This window comes from Sus scrofa, chromosome 8 (genome assembly GCF_054392235.1).
Source record: "Sus scrofa isolate SSC_HxYL_T2T_F1_AM1 chromosome 8, Sscrofa_HxYL_maternal_Yorkshire_Landrace_v2.0, whole genome shotgun sequence".
In the NCBI taxonomy this organism is placed as follows: domain Eukaryota; kingdom Metazoa; phylum Chordata; class Mammalia; order Artiodactyla; family Suidae; genus Sus; species Sus scrofa.
This window is the reverse complement of record NC_139390.1, coordinates 42,743,843-42,761,702: the sequence shown is the minus strand read 5'-3', so window position 1 is coordinate 42,761,702 and position 17,860 is coordinate 42,743,843. Positions and strand designations below refer to the sequence as shown.

The 17,860-nt window shown below is 38.9% G+C and overlaps 1 protein-coding gene across 21 annotated transcripts in view; it reads left to right on the top strand.

Annotated features, from left to right (window-relative positions):
• LOC100620089 (KRAB domain-containing protein 5) overlaps positions 1-14,570 on the top strand; it is a 32,415-nt gene extending 17,845 nt beyond the window's left edge. For 4 of the 21 annotated variants that reach the window (XM_084972093.1, XM_084972095.1, XM_084972094.1 and 1 more), the window contains exons 5-6: positions 5,863-5,994; positions 10,934-14,570. In XM_084972093.1, coding sequence (XP_084828219.1) covers positions 5,863-5,994; positions 10,934-10,995 — 194 coding nt within the window. In that variant the 3' untranslated portion in view covers positions 10,996-14,570. Of the gene's footprint in view, positions 1-5,862 lie in introns of all 21 variants that reach the window. The other 17 variants (XM_013989289.3, XM_084972087.1, XM_021101275.2 and 14 more) reach the window with 8 other exon arrangements.
• Positions 14,571-17,860: the final 3,290 nt, after the last annotated feature.

The following is a 17,860-nucleotide window of genomic DNA, read 5'->3' as shown; positions in this document are numbered from 1 at the left end:
CCTCTGTTTCCTCAAGAGAAGACTAGCAAATGTTGATCCTTTTTCAAATGGTTTGCTTTGTTCTGCAAAGGCTTGTAAGTTTGATTAGGTCTCATTTTTGCTGTTGATGTTTTTATTTCTCTTTCCTTGGAAGTATGACATAAGAAAACATTGTATGTTGCAACGTTGCCAAATTCATTGGTGAGTTCTGACAGTTTTCTGGTCATGTCTTTAGGATTTTCTAGGTATAGTTTGTCATCTGGAAACCATGCTAGTTTCACTTCTTTTTCAATTTGGATTCCTTATATTTCTTTTTCTTCTCTGATTGCTATTGTAGGACATCCCAAAACTATGTTGAACAGTAGTAGTGAAAGTGGACAACCTTGTCTTCTTCCTGATCTTAGTGGAAAGGCTTTCAGTATTCCACCATTGAGAGTGATGTTCGCCTTGGCTTCGTCATATGGGTGTTTTATTATGGTGCATTAGGATCCATATATGCCCACTTCCTGGAGCCTTTTTATCAGAAATGAGTGTTGGATTTTGTCAAGCTTTTTTCTGCATGTATTGAGAGGCTCATACTGTGTTCATTTTTCAGGTTGTTGATGTGGTGTGTCATACTGATTTGTGGCTATTGAAGACTCCTTGATATATCACACTCAGTCATGCCGTATAATCCTTGAAATGTATGTGGATGTAGTTTGCTATTATTTTGTTGAGGATTTTTGCATCTGTGGTTATCAGTGATAGTGAATTGTAATTGTCTTTTGTGTGGTACATTGTTCTGGTTTGGGTATCAGGGTGATGGTGGCCTTATAGAATGCCCTTGGGATTACTCCTTCCTCTTTTTTGGGAAGAGTTTCAGAAGAGTAGGTATTATCGCTTCTCTGAATATTTGAGAGAATTTGCCTGTGTAGCCATCAAGTTCTGAGTTTTGTTTTTTTCAATGTTTTTGATCACATCTTCAATTTTAGGGCTTGATCACATCTTCAATTTTCGAAAAGATGAAGGTCTGTTCATCTTTTCTATTTCTTCCTGCTTCAGTCTTGGTCAGTTGATCTTTGTAAGAATTTCTTGCAAACTTGTCCCTTTGTTCATTTTATGTGCATGTCCTTGCTCATAGGAGTCACTTATCATTCTATTTATTCCTGTTGTGTGAGTAGAAACTTCTTTTACATTACTAATTTTATTGCTTTGAACCCTCTCTCATTTCTTGATGAACCTGGCTAAAGGTTTATCAATTTTGTTGATCCTCTCAAAGAACCACCTTTTGGTTTCATCAATCTCTGTTGTTTTCTTTGTCTCAGTTTCCTTGATTCCTGCTCTAATCCTTTTTTTTTTTTAATCTTTTTTAGGGCCACATCCCTGGTATATGGAGGATCCCATGCTAGGGGTCGAATCAGAGCTGTTGCTGCTGGCCTTCACCACAGCCAGAGCAACCCCAGATCCGAGCTGCATATGTGACTTACACCACCGCTCATGGTAACATCGGATCTTTAACCCACTGATCGAGGCCAGGGATCCAACGTGCAACCTCATGGTTCTTACTTGGATTTGTTTCTGCTTCACCACACTGGGAACACCTCTGCTCTGATCTTTTATGATTTTATTCCTTCTGCCAGTTTTGGCCTTTGTTGTCCCTTCTTAGTTGTTTTAGGTGTAAATTTAGGTTGTTTATGTGCTTTTTCTTGATTCCTGAGATAATAATGTATTGCTGTAAACTTCCCTTTAAGTGCTGCTTTTGCCGTGCCCCAATAGGTTTTGGATTGTTTTATCTTCATTATCATTTGTCTTATCATTTACTTAATCTGTTGATTTTCCTTAGTGCTTCATTGGGTTTTCAGTCATAGAAATTGACTGCATTTTTATGTACTAACAATGAAATGTGAGGAGAAAGTAGGGAAACCATCCCATGTACCATTGCACCAAAAAGCATAAAATACCTAGGAAGAAGCTTAACTAAAGAGACAAAAGACCTATACTCTGAAAACTAAGATACTAATGAAAGAACTCCGAGATGACACAAACAGATGGGAAGATGACACCATACTCTTGGATTGGAAGCATCAATAGGATCAAAATGATGATACTACCCAAGGCAATCTGCAGATTCAGTGCAATCCTTATGAAATTACCAGAAACATTCTTCAGAGAATTAGAACAAAATATTTAAAAACATGTGTGAAAATGCAAATGACCTCAAATTGCCAGAAGCACTGTTGAAAAAGAAAAAGACAAATGGATGAATCAAGTGCCCAGACTTCTGAGTATACTACAAGGCTACAGTTATCAAAGCTGTATTGTATTGGCACCAAACCAGAGAGAGAGATCAATGGAATGGGATAGAGAGCCTAGAAATAAACCCAAACACCTATGGTCAACTAATCTATGACAAAGGAGGCTAGAACAGAAAGTGGAATAAAGATTGTCTATTCAATAAGTGGTGCTATGACAACTGGATACCTACATGGAAGAGATTAAAATTAGAGCACTGTAATTTTGTTTTTCTGTGGTATCCTAGTCTGGTTTTAGTATCAAGGTGATGGTGAGTTTATCGACTGTCTTGGGAGGTGTTCCCTCCTCATCAGTTTTTTGGCAGCGTATGAGAAAAAGTAATGCAAATTCTTCTCTACATATTTGGTAGAATTCTCCTGTGAAGGCATCTGGTTCTGGACTTTTGTTTGTCAGGGGGGTTTTGTTTTTGATTGTTTTGTTTTTTCCAGATAGTTTTTCACATCAGGTGATGGTCTGTTCAGACTATCCATTTCTTTTTGACTCCATTTTGGTGGTCTCTGTGCCACTAGAAAGTTGTCCATTTCTTGTAAGTTGTTGAATTTATTGGTGTATAATTGTTCATGGTGTTTTCTTATGGTTATTAAATGTACATGATTATCAGTTGCTGTTTCTCCCTTTCACTCTTATTTTGTGTGAATTCTGTCTTGGTGAGCATGGCCAAAAGTTTGTCTATTTTGTTTACCAACAGATTGTAACCTGGTTTTATTAATCTTTTTAGATTGTATTTTATTTAATAAAAAATTTACAGCTCCACTTGTAGCATGGGGCTGTTCCTGGGATAGGGGTCAAATTGTTGCTGCAGCTGCCAGCCAGTACCACAGCCACACCCACACCTGATCCAAACTGCATATGCCTCCTAAACAATGGTTTCTGGTATTGCCAGAACCTTATCCCTTTGACCAAGGCCAGTCATGAAATCCACATCCTCGTGGACACTCTATCAGGTTCTTAACCCACTGATCCACCATGGGAACTCCTATTTTGTACTTCTGTTTTAGTTATTTCCTCTCTGATCTTTATTATGTGCTCCATTGACTTTTGGTTTTGTTTGTTTTAATAATTCATGGAGGTGGTAGATTAGCTTGCTTATTTCATAGTTGCACTGTTTTTTGAGCAAGGCCTCTATTGCTCTGAACTTCCCTTTAAGATGAATCTACTGCTTTAGTTGACTGAGCTTTCACTTTCATATCCAAGAAATTATTGCCCAGTCAAATTCCATTAACTTTTATGTTTTCCTCTGTGATATTTATAATGATCTCTCTCTATACGGCTTCAGTCCTATTTGAGTTACAGTTATGGGTTGTGCTAGGCACAACCTTGTTTCACGTGTGAACATCCATCTTTCCCAACACCATTTGTTTTGAGACAATGCATTTCCCATTGTGTGGTATATGTCCCTTTGTGGAAGATTATTTCCCCATAAATATAAGAGCTCTTGTGGCTGCTCTCCATGCTGTTGTATTCTTCTCTTTCCATCTGCATGTCATACTCTATTGATAAATCTGATCACAGTACCTTTGCAGTAGATGTTAAAATCAGGAAGTGTCATGCCTCCAATGCTCCACTTTCCTTACCCAGATGTTCAGGATTTTTAGTGTTTTTTGATGTTGCAGATACATTTTAGAAGGAGCTTTTGTATTTTCATCAAAATTGTTGTTTTGATTTTGAAAGAGTTCCCTTTGACTCTGTTGATCAACTTGGGTAGTGTTGACAGTTAACGATGTTAAGTATTCCCATTCAGGAGAATGGAATATATGGTGTTCATTTTAAAAATGTCTTCTGTAGTGTTTTTCAGCAATATTTTATGATTTTCATCATAAAAATATTACACTACATTTATTAAGTAAACACTATTTTATACTCTTGGATACAAATACAGGAGAAAATAATTTTAATAATGCTTTTTGATTACTTCCTGTTAGTAGTATATACAGATTTTTCTTTTATTCTTCATTTTCTACTAGTTTTCTTTTTTTTGGCATTTCTTGGGCTGCTCCCATGGCATATGGAGATTCCCAGGCTAGGGGTCGAATTGGAGTTGTAGCTGCCAGCCTACACCAGAACCACAGCAACGCGGGGTACGAGCTTCATCTGTGACCTACACCACAGCTTTCAGCATCACCGGATCCTCAACCCACTGAGCAAGGCCAGGCATTGAAACCGCAACCTCATGGTTCCTAGCTGGATTCATTAACTCCTGCGCCACGATGGGAAGTCCAACTTGTTTTCTTATAATCTGTTTACTTTTTTTTTCTTTTTTTTTTTTTTTTGCCTTTTCTATGGCTGCTCCTGTGGCATATTGGAGGTTCCCAGGATAGGGGTCTAATCAGAGCTGTAGCTTCCAGCCTACACCACAGCCACAGCAATGCAGGATCCAAGCTGCATCTGCAACCTACACCACAGCTCACAGCAAGGCCAGATCCCTAACCCATTGATTGAGGCCAGGGATCAAACCCACAGTCTCATGATTCCTAGTCAGATTTGTTACCCACTGAGCCACGATGTGAATTCCATATTTTTTTTAATGTGAATATTCTTATCATATGTGAATAGGGATCATTACTCCACATTTCCTGGTTTAGATGGCTTGTTATTTCTTTGCCTGCTCATCTTGGTTTGAAAAAATCAAGTACTAATTTTAATCAAAACTATGAGTGTGTTCATTCTTAAAATTTTCATATATAGAGAAACTTTGTCTCCCACTATTGATCATGATAATATCTCTGTGTTTTTCTTACCTAGTCTTTATTACATTTCTATATTACTGTCAATCCCTGATTTCAGTACAGCAATCATGAAAGGGTACTTAATATTTCTATGTGTCTCTTTCATTAGATATAAATCTGTAGTGTGATCCTAACTCTGTGTATATGCACTTAATTTCTTAAATTACTAATAAACCCCCTGGATTTCATAAATAATTCTGAATTATTTTTGTTGTGTAATACTTGTAATGAGGCTTGGAGTTCACATTTCTAGTATTTTGTTCAGGACTATTGAATCAGTATTTATTAAAAATTGGCTTCTAATTTCATGGGGTTTTTTTTCCTTTGGTTAAATTTTCATTTCTAGTGTCTTTGCTTACATTTCATATTGCTGAATTTTGGCCTCATAAACAGTCTTTGGATAATTTTACTCCTGCTCAAACTTTGGATATATTTGTGGAGAATTCATAGTTGTCCTTTTCTTTTTTTCCTGAGTTGGAATTATCCTGTTGAGGTATCAAATCCAGACATGTTCTCTTTTGGGGATTCTTTGCAATTAATATTTTAGTCTACTTAATAGTTTTAGGTTTGTTGTGATGATTTATTCCTTCATGCTGAAATCTAAATAGGTTGTATCTCCCTGGAAATTCATGCTTTTGTGAAGTGTCCAATTTGTTGGTATACACTTATTCATAGTAGCTTACTACATATGCCTTTATTTCTGTGGTGTCAATTATAGGATGTCTGCTTTCACTTCTGATTTTAGTTGATGCTTCTCTGTTTTATTTTTTAATCTAGCTAAGCGATTGTCTGCTGTACATGAAATTGTTAAGTGTGTTCACGGAAAACGGTAATTTTGGATAATTTGTTATTTGTTATCTTTCAGCTCTGTCTTCTCATGACACCCAGGGTTTGATGCCACCAAACCCAGGCATGGAACTTTTCTTACCAACAATGCTGCTGGGAAAATATGAAAGCTCTGCTGTTGGCACTTTTGATTTAATTAGAGGCAGTGAAGGTAAGGGGGCATGTGAAAGGCGGGAAGGTTGTTATGATGCACATGCTCCTCACGGGGCTTTTATCCATAAGGAAAACATTGCTGCTAAAAGAGATCAAGGATCTAAATCAAACTGTGAGAAACTCCACTTTAAGTCAGTACCATTGGCAGAAAAATATATTTTTGTAAGCAAAGATCCATGTTATTTATTGAAACATAGATCTTCTCTGAAAGTAAATTTGGAAAATCAGGATCATCCTAGTACAAATGATGATGCAAAACATGAAGGTATGCTTGGACGAAACATTCATTCAAACATTTATGAACACCAGAGGTTTCAAAATGGAGGGCAACCCCCCCAAAGTGATCAAATCGGGAGATCTAATAGCAAGGGTTCATCAATCTTCAACCAACAAATATTTCCTCATTGTTCTGACAACCCTAATGTTGACACTAATGGGGAGGTCTTATTCCAACCATCATCAATCAATGTGTGTGATAATACAGTTAATTTCGATCAACATGCCATGTGTACTAAAGTGAGCAAGGCCTTCAGCAAGAGCTGTCTATTCAGTAATTATAAGAGTATACACACTGGAAGAAGAAGTGATGCCTGTGTTGAATCTCAGACTAACTTTGACCCAGACTCAAATCTCATGAAACATCAGGGAACTCAATTTTCAGAGAAGCAGTCAATGAGAAATCAACATAGGAATGTCATTTCTCAAGGCTCAGATCTCACAACATTTCAGAGAATTTGTATTGGAGAGAAAGCTTGCCATTTTCGTGAGTGCAGCCAAGTTTTTAGCCAGGCTTCAAGACTTACTCAACATCAGCATCATCCTACCAGGAAGGAAGGATGCAGGTGTGAAGAATGTGCAAAAGTCTGTAATCAGTCATTAAATCTGGGAAGAGAAAGGAAAAAGCATACTGGAGGGAAACCTGACAAATGTGAGGAATCTACATCATATTCAGCCTTTACTAGACACCGTCTAATTCATACTGCAGAGAAGCCTCACAAATGCACAGAATGTGGCAAAGCCTTTAGACGGCGTGCATGTCTTTCTGAGCATCAGAGAATTCATACTGGAGAGAAGCCTTACAAATGTACAGAATGTGGGAAACCCTTTAGATGCCGTTCATATCTTTCTGAGCATCAGAGAATTCATACTGCAGAGAAGACTTACAAATGTACAGACTGTGGCAAAGCCTTTCGTTGGCATTCATCACTTGCTCAGCATAAGAGCTCTCATAATCGAGAGAAGGCTTACAAATGTACAGAATGTGGCAAAGGCTTTAATCGGCATTCATCTCTTACTGAGCATCTGAGATCTCATACTGGAGAAAAGCCTTACAAATGTAAAGAATGTGGCAAAGGCTTTAATCGGCATTCATCTCTTACTGAGCATCTGAGATCTCATACTGGAGAGAAGCCTTACAAATGTACAGAATGTGGCAATGCCTTTCATTGTCGTTCTCATCTTACTCAGCATCTAGTTTCTCATACTGGAGGGAAGCCTTACAAATGTACAGAATGTGGCAGAGCCTTTCATTGGCGTTCTCATCTTACTGAGCATCTGAGATCACATACTGGAGAGAAGCCTTACAAATGTACAGAATGTGGCAAGGCCTTTAATAGGCAATCTCATGTTACTGAGCATCTGAGATCTCATACTGGAGAGAAGCCTCACAAATGTACAGAATGTGGCAAAGCCTTTCGTTGTCATTCTCATGTTACTGAGCATCTGAGATCTCATACTGGAGAGAAGCCTTACAAATGTACAGAATGTGGCAAAGCCTTTCATCGGCAATCTAATCTTACTGAGCATCTGAGATCTCATACTGGAGAGAAGCCATACAAATGTAAAGAATGTGGTAAAGCCTTTCATTGTCATTCTCATCTTACTGATCATCAGAGCTCTCATACTGGAGAGAAGCGTCACAAATGTACAGAATGTGGCAAAGCCTTTAATTGGCATTCATCTCTTACTCAGCATCTGAGTTCTCATACTGGCGAGAAGCCTCACAAATGTAAGGACTGTGGCAAAGCCTTTACTTGGTATTCATCTCTTACTCGGCATCTGAGTTCCCATGCTGAAGAGAAGCCTTACAAATGTACAGAATGTAGCAAAGCCTTTCATCGGCAATATCATCTTACTGAGCATTTGAGATCTCATACTGGAGAGAAGCCATACAAATGTACAGAATGTGGCAAAACCTTTCATTGGTGTTCTCAACTTACTGAGCATCTGAGATCTCATACTGGAGAGAAGCCATACACATGTACAGAATGTGGCAAAGCCTTTCATTGGCATTCATCTCTTACTCAACATCTGAGATCTCATACTGGAGAGAGGCTGTACAAATGTACAGAATGTGGCAAAGCCTTTCATTGGCATTCATCTCTTAGTCAACATCTGAGATCTCATACTGGAGGGAAATCTCACAAATGTTCAGAATGTGGCAAAGCGTTCCACTGTCATTCACATCTCACTCAGCATCTGCGTTCTCATACTGGAGAGAAGCCGTACAAATGTACAAAATGTGGCAAAGGCTTTAATCAGCATTCATCACTTACACGGCATCAGAGAATTCATACTGGAGAGAAGCCTTACATATGTACAGAATGTGGCAAAGCCTTTCGTTGGCATTCATCTCTTACTCAGCATCTGAGATCTCATACTGGAGCGAAGCCTTTCAAATGTACAGAATGTGGCAAAGCCTTTCGTTGGCATTCATCTCTTACTCGGCATCAGAGATCTCATTCTGGAGAGAAATCTTAAAAATGTACAGAATGTGACAAAGCCTTTAGTCAGCTGTCAGGGTTTTATCAGCACTGGTGACCTCACACTGGAGAGAAGCCTTACAAAATGTACAGACTGTGACAAAAATTTTAAGTGGCATGCAAGCTTGATTCAACATCAGGGAATCCATACTGGGTAAAAACCATACAGATGTAATTAATGTGGCCAAGCCTTTACCCTTTTGCCTTTTTTTTTTTTTTTTTTTAAGGGCCACACCTGACATATGGGGGTTCCCAGGCTAGGGGTCTAATCAGAGCTGTATCCACCAGCCTACACCACAGGGACAGCAACGCAGGATCCTAGCCAAGTCTGCAACCTACAACGCAGCTCACAGCAACACTGGATCCTTAACCCACTGAGCGAGGTCAGGGATCAAATGTGTAACCTCATGCTTCCTTGTCAGTTTTGTTGACCACTGAGCCATGACGGGAACTCCTGGCCAAGCCTTTACCTATCACTCATATCTCATCAACATCAGAGAGTTCATAGTACAAGGAAGCTTGACAAGTATAAAAAATAGGACAGATCCTATAAAGAGCTTCAGCACTTTATAGACATCAGGAAATACATACTGGGGAAAAACTTCACAGATTTGGAGAATGTGACAAAGCCCTTCATCAGAGTTTTCACCTGTCTTAACATCAGAAAATGTGCAATGGAGGGAAATCTTGCCAGTGTAATATGTGATAAAGGATGTTTCTACTAAATACACACTTTAGAGAACACCAGAGTGTTCTTACAGGAAAGAAACATTAATGATGTGAAAATTATAAGGGAGTGTTTGTTGAAAATCAACTCTAACTCCCTATAGGGAATGCATAGCAGAATGAATTCAGTCAATAGCTCTTTGGAAATTGCTCTAACTCAGAACTTAAACAAATAAGCCACATGGAGTTCCCATCGTGGCTCAGTGGTTAATGAATCTGATTTGGAACCATGAGGTTGCAGGTTCAATCCCTGGCCTTGCTCAGTGAGTTAATGTTCCAGTGTTGCTGTGAGCTGTGGTGTAGGTTGCAGGCACAGCTCGGATCCTGTGTTGCTGTGGCTCTGGCGTAGGCCAGTGGCTACAGCTCCGATTGGACCCCTAGCCTTGGAGTCTCCATATGCCATGGGAGTGGCCCAAGAAATGGCAAAAAGACAAAAAATAAATAAATAAGCCACAGAGGAAACACTAAAAACATCAGTATGGACAAGAGGATTCAGGGGAGGAATGTTTGGGCTGGTGTTATTCTCATCAGTGTATCTCTATGGACATTATCTGGGTTTATTAGACAAAAAAAAAATTCTTGTAATTCAACTCTCAAATTACTAAATGCTGTGCGTTTTATTCCTAGTATGTATGTGAATTTTGTTTCTCATGGTTGTGGCTTCAAAGACAAGAGGAGCCCTTCCACATTAGGTGGGGAATATTTCTATCTAATACTCCATGGAAGTTTAAGGATCCTGTCATATAAATGTGCAGGAAAACCTAAATAGAGATGGTATGTACGATTGATTTTAAATCACCATTTTTTAGTGTTTTGGAATTATGTAACAAGATCACTCCACAATGGAAATATCCGTTCCAACTGCTTTTTCATGTTAAAAAGATGTCAGTTCATTCAAAATCTGATGTATCTTCATCAAAGCAGTAGTACTCATGAATCTCTGTTGATATGTTTGAAATAAAGACGATGTCACAATTATGCAAGAAAAATAGAGTTACCTCTTTGCTTACGAGTTATAAAACTAATGTACCTCCGTGTTCACTAAAGAATTCGCCTCTGTTGTGTAAACCCTAGAAATCAAAATCCTTAGAGCAATGTATTTGAAGAATAAGAATGCTTCTGATTTCTATTATTTTGTATTTTGATCTAGGATCATACAGTGCATTGTGAGGTTTCCTGTACATTATTTGTAAAATCAGTATATTTTATTTAATAAAATGGAATGGTTTTTTTTAACATGGAAAACTGATGTGTAATTAATGAAGTGTTATCACACCACTGGGATGAAACCATCCCACATTATTTAAGGTTTTAGGTGACAGATGGTAACAATAACCTATTTGATTAAAAACTAGGATGACATCTGTAATTACTCCTTTTCCTACTGGCCTCAAAACTCAAAATAATTTTCTTTATGTTTCATAAGTTGTATTTTTTTTTTTTTTTAAGGACTGGCATGTCATGATGGTTATAATAAGGATTATCAGGAGAATTGTGGAACATTTCCCTAAACTGTGTCCTGATATTGCTTCATCAGCAGTCATTTGGTGTACCTGGGCAGCCTGTGGGTAATGTGAACTGACACACCAGCCATTCCTGTGAGCATATGCACTAGAAAAAAGGCTGCAAACTCAGAAGCAAATGCAAGTTCTTGCCCTGTCTCCCTAGCAGCCCTTGTGATCCACAGTCTTCCAGACAAATTCTGGTTCCTCTTTTCATGGGTGCCTTCCAAAAGACTCCTCAGAGTATGAAAATCCTACTCATTTGGGTTTTCATTCAACAATATGCACTTGTACCAGGAAGCCCCCCACATTTCAATCATTGTCCCTGATAAATGTATGCACCAAATTACTGCCGCTACCTCTCCCTGCATCTTGCTTTGGGCTTCAGGCATGGGCCAACTATTGAATATTTTAGGAAATTTGAGTCCTAAACTCATCTACTTTGAGTTCCTTTTCTGTTGTTGAACCTGTACTCACCACACATTTCTGGGTGTTCATCATAAATATGTTAATTAGGCAAAGTCATGAGAACAATGAACATCCAGACTTTGGTATTCTGAGACAATGTTTCTATTTGACCCATCTTATTTTCATGGTTTTGTATACAGGGAATGCCATATGGAAATATATGGAGATAGAATTAAGAAGACTACAAAGGAAGAGGGTGTGTGTACACATTTTAGAAAGAATGTAGACATATTGGATCACAACTGGTAATTTCAAAACTCAGCATGAAGTACTTCCAAACTACCTAACCCTACATATTGGTAATATAAATCTATTTTGTCTACATTAAATTGAATAGATTATTTTCCTATCTCTTGAGACCTGGGGGGAGATGCTCCCCATGCAGATCCTGTCTTTTTTGCCTGCCTATTCGTCGTGGAAATGATTAGATTGTTTTATTTGTTAAAATTCATGAACCATTTCTTTTAGGATATACTTAGGCATTTGAAGAATGGTTTTCATTAATGTAATGGTATACAGAAGTTACTTGGAAGATGAGAGTAACCCCTTGGTGAGTGTATTGTGTTGATTTTCAATGAATTATACCTTGTATTACTGCCTTCTTGATTTGAGAGGAAGAGTAGGAAAACTTTGCTTCACTTATTTTCTTCCTTTTCTTCTTTTAAAACTTGATGTTTTATATAAGTAGACATACAATGTGGTGATAATTCTTGTACAACAGGGACTCATTTATACATATACATATGTCCACTCTTTTTCAGACTCTTTTCCAGATAGGTTATCACAGAATATTGAGAGGAGTTTCCCTGGGCTACACAGCAAGTCCCTATGAACCTTCCATTCCATGGACAATAGTGTGCCTATGTCAGTCACAAAGCCCACATCCATCCCTCTCTTCCACCTTTCTCATTGGTAACCCTAAGTTGCTTTAGATTATTGCATTTCCCAGGCTTAGATCAGTGGCAGTTTGATGGAGGGGGAGTGTGCCTGAAACCAACATTGTGAAGACATCTTTAAAATGTCACATGGTGGAGTCAATTTGGGAGAAGAAGCTGCCTTCTGGGCAGTGTTTAGACTGGTCAGCAAGGCATGTGCTCTAAGTTTCACAGAAAACTACTGCCATGTTATGTAACTGCAACATTAATTATATCTCCTTTAAATGAATAACCTTCCAGGGAAGCTGACCTACCAGTGGCAGGATCCTTTCTCATTTTCTCGTGACAGAGTGATGGTCTTGTCATGAATTCTGTGTTCTGGACCAGGGGATCCCCTAGATGGATGAGCAGTTCATCCACCTGTCAGAGGCAGTGAACTTTTCATTTGCAAACAGTTTCTTGTCTAGATGGTCCCCAATTTTTCACAGCCCGTTTTGTCTTTTTACATATCTTGACTGGATTAGCAGGAAAGTGCCTTCAACGGTGCTCATTGCTCTGATGAAATTTGGTTGAAGATTGTGCTGCCATTTAGCATTGATGTAAAGATATATGATAATGTGTCCTTTTCTATGCTTAATGTTTTATGTTCACTTATACCACGAAGTAGCTGATGCATATTTATAGAAAAGAATGTCTATTTGGTGTTATGTACACAGGGAATAGGTTGATGTTCACAGTTGATAAAAGGACTGAGAAAACATAAGGTGCCTTCTCTTTTTTCACTTCTCTGGAACTGTCTTGATGGGAAAATTTCTGTTCTCTCATAATGCCCACATGGTTGCCACACTGCCAAGCATCAAACCATGTTGCATGTAGCAAAATGAGGATGTGTGAATCTGATAGAATATGGGGGTTATCATTGTTTTAATTTTTCAATTATAATTGATATGCAATGTTCTTTCAATTTCTGCTGTACAGCCATGTGACCAAGTCCTACACATACACACACACACACATTCTTTTTTGTAATACTGTCTTCCATCATGTTCTAACCCAAGTGACTCTACACAGTTTCCTGTGCTGTACAGTAGGATCCTCTTACCCAACTGTTTGAAATGTAATAGTTGGCATCTACCGTAATAGTTGGCATCTACCAACTCCAAGCTCTCCATTCATCCCCTTCTCTTCCTCCTTCCCCCTGGCAAATACAAGTCTGCTCTCCATGCCTATGATGTTTTTCTGTTTTGTAGATAGGATCATGTGTGCCATATTTTAGATTGCACATGTAAGTTATATCATGTTGTGTTTGTCTTTCTCTTTCTGATTTACTTCACTTAGTATGAATCTGTGGTTCCATCCATGGTGCTTCAAATGGTATTATATTGTGTATTTATTGCTCAGTAGTATTCCATTGTGTGTGTGTGTGTACCACATTTTCTTAATTCATTCATATGTCATTGGACGTTTGGGTTTTTTCCATGTCTTGGCTTTTGTGACTAGTGCTGTGATGAATATAAAGGTGTGTGTATCTTTTTAAATGAATGTTTTCTCTGCATATATGCCCAGGAGTGGGAGTGTTGGAACATTGGGTAGTTCTATACTTAGTTTTCTGAGGAACCTCCATACATTTCCCATACTGGTTGTACCAATTTACATTCCCACCAACAGTGTAAGAGGACTCCCTTTTCTTCACATCCTTTGTTTTTTGTTGACGTGTTAATGGCCATTCTAACTACTATGAAGTATCAAAATATTGTGGTTTTGATTTTCATTTCTCTAGTAATTAGTGATGCTGAACACTTTTTCCTGTGCCTGCTGGTGATGTGTATGTCCTATTTAGAAAAATGTCATATAGGTCTTTGTCCATTTTTTGATTGGGTTGTTTGTTGTTGTTGTTGTTGTTGAGTGTTATGAATTGCTTATATATTTTGGAGATAAAACATTTGTCATCAGAATCTTTTGCAAAGGTTTTCTCCTGCTCTGTGTGTTGTATTTTCTTTTTTTCAGTTTTTTCCTTTGGTGTGCAAAAGCTTTTGAGTTTAATTAGTTTCTCATTGGTTTATTTTTGTTTTTATTGTCATTATTCTAAGAGGTGAATCAAACAAGATGTTGTGACAGATTCAATGCAATCCCTATCAAAATACAAAAGACACTTTTCACAGAACTCGAACAAAATATCTTAAAATTTGTTTGGAAGCACAAAAGACCCAGAATAGCAAAAGCCATCCTCAAAAAGAAAAATAGAGAAGGAGGTATCAGGCTCCCGGACTTCAAACTATGCTAAAAAGCAACAGTCATCAAAACCATATGGTACTGGCACAAGGACAGAAATATAGATCAGTGGAGCAGGATAGAAAGCTCAGAATTCAACCCACGCACAAATACCAAATGAATCTATGACAAAGGAGGCAAGAATATCCATTGGAGAAAGAACAGCTTGTTCAAAAACGGGTGCTGGGAAAACTGGACAGCCACATGTAAAAGAATGAAATTAGAACACTCCATAACACTGTACACAAAAATAAACTCCGAATGGATTAAAGACCTAGATATAAGACCAGACACTATAAAACTCCTAGAGGAAAACATAGGCGAAACACTCATGAGGTAAACAACAGCAACATCTTCTCAGATCCACCTCTTAGAATATTGACAATAAAAACAAAAATTAACAAATGAGACCTAATCAAACTTCAAAGTTTCTGCATAGCAAAGGAAACCCTAAACAAAATGAAAAGACAACCCACAGAATGTGAGAAAATCTTTGCAAGTGATTCAACTGACAAGGGATTCATCTCCAAAATTTATAAACACCTTCTTCAGCTGCATACCAAAAAAACAAACAACCTCATGCAAAATGGGCAGAAGTTCTAAACAGACAGTTCTCCAAAGAAGACATACAGATGGCCAAAAAACATGAAAAGATGTTCAACATCACTCATTACAAGAGAAATGCAAATCAAAACCATGATGAGGTACCAGCTTACACCAGCCAGAATGGCCATCATCAAAAAGGCCACAAACAATGTGCTGGAGAGGATGTGGAACAAATGGAACCCTAGTACACAGTAGGGGGGATTGTAAATTTGTGTGACCACTGTGGGAAGCAGTATGGAGATTCCTCAGAAAACTAAACATAGAACTATCATTTGATCCAGCAATCCCACTCTTGGGCATCTATCCAGAGAAAGCCATGACTCGGAAAAACACATGTACTCCGATGTTCATTGCAGTACTATTTCCAATAGCCAAGACATGGAAACAACCTAAATGTCCATCGACAGAGGAGTGGATTGAGAAGATGTGGTACATATGCACAATGGAATATGACCCAGCCATTAAATGAATGAAATACCAGCATGTGTAGCAACATGGATGGACCTAGAAATTATCATGCTAAGCAAAATCAGCCATACAATGAGAACCAACATCAAATGCTTTCACTGACATGTGGAACTTGAAAAAAGGACAAACTGAACTTCTTTGCAGAACAGATGCTGACTCACAGACATTGAAAAAACCTATTGTCTCCAAAGGAGACAGTTTGGGGAGTGAAGGGATGTTCTTGTGTTATGGGATGGCAGTCTTATAAAATTGGATTGTTATGATCATTATATAACTACAGATGTCATAAATTCATTTGAGTAATAAAAAAAGAATAAATATTGTTAAGAAAAAAAACAACAAAAAACCAAGATGTTTTGATTTATTCAAAGAGAAGTCCACCTATGTTTTCCTCTAGGCGTTTTATAGCATCTTGCCTTAAATGTATGTGTTTAATACCTTTTATTTCTGTATATGGTGATATAGAATGCTGTAATTGCTCCCTAATGTTGAACTGCAGAACATGCACTTCTGGCAATCTCTCCCCTGACCTGGCTGCAGGCAGGAAGGGTCTCTATAGATCAGAAAGTGTACCAATGGGCCTCCCATAGCCTCCTTGGCATGGAAGGAGTGCCACTGGCATGGGCCCTGCAGGGTCACTGTTAGGAGCCTTGATGCTTGTGCTTTTCTCCAGCCAGGGAGCCTACAGCTACCACAGGAAAAGGTGCTCTCGTGGCCCCTTTGAGACTCCCCTGGCATGGCATGGAATGGGTGCCACTAGTGCAGGCCCCCACAGGACCACTGAGCAGAACCGTGGAGCTTGTGCTTTTCCCAGTTGGGCACCTTGCAGCTCCTGCAGGGATCATGCACTGATGGCCCTCTTGGGGCTCTTTGGGCATGGAATTTGGTCCACCAGAGTGGGAGCCACTGGCAGGAGCAGCAGAGCTTGTGTCATCCCCCCTCTGCCACCTGGTTGGTACTCTTCCTGCTCTTGAGTTCTCTGTAACCCTAGGGATGAGGCTGTTCCCCATGTGTTGCTAGGCAGCCACTCCTCTCCAGCACCCCAAATGATGGCACCTAGTCTAATCCTCATGGGGTTGCCTCAGCTTACACCCTCCAAAGTGGTCCCCCTATACTTAAGTTCCTTCAGGCTGTTTCTGCATGGCCAACCCCAGCTCTCTTTGTGTCTAACCTCTAAGGCCAGAATTTTAGTTCATAACACTTGCACCGCTGTACAGTTGCCACTGTAGCACTGATGGTTTGTGGATTGTTTATCTGCTTCACACCAATTGCTGTGTTCTCCTCCAGTACTCTAAAGTTCCTCCTTGGTCCAGGCCAACCTCCTTGCTGGTGCTGGAGCTTCCCAGGGTGCAGGAGCTTTTCCTCTTTCCAACTCCCTCCTAGGGGTGACTGTCCTGTCTCCCTTCTCTCCCCTCTCTCTTTTTCTTCTTTCTTTTGTCCCTTATGGTTTCATGAAGGTTTTCTTGCCCTATCATAATCCTGAGATCTTTTGTCAAGTGTTTGGCAACTGTTCTGTGTGAAGAGTTCCATATGTAGATATATTCTTGTTGTATTTCTGGGAATAGGTGAGCCACATGTCCTACTCATCCTCCATCCTCCTCCAGACTATCCTTTTTTTCTTTAAGAACCTTGACTATATTTTGCCACTCCCTCTGGCCTGCAGCTTTTCTGTAGAGAAATAAGCTAAAAGCCTTATGGGGGTTCCCTTCTACCTAATTCTTTGCTTTTCTCTTGCTGCCTTTAGAAGCCTTTGTTTATCTTTCACTTTTGCTATTTTAAAAAGGAATATGTCTTGATGTAGTTCTGTTTGGGTTCGTCTTCTTAGGGACACTCTGTGCCTCTCATGTGCCTGAACATCTGTTTCCTTTCTTATGTTTGGCAAGTTTTTAGCCTTCAAGTACATTTGCAACACCCTTTTCACTCTCCTCAACTTCTGCCATCCTTGCTTTGTATGGTTTGACACATTATATATAATCCGCAAGATCACCTGTATTGTTTTCTTTTCTTCCTCCTCTTTTTTTTTCCCACTGTTCATTTGGCTTTCTGTCTGCTGTCATGGTTGGGTGATTCCATTATTCTGTCTTCCAAGTTGCTTATTTGTTCCTTCACGTTATTCATTCTGGCTTTCATTGCCTTTAACTCTGCTTTTATCGTGGCAACTAAGTTTTCTAATTTTTCTTGGCTCC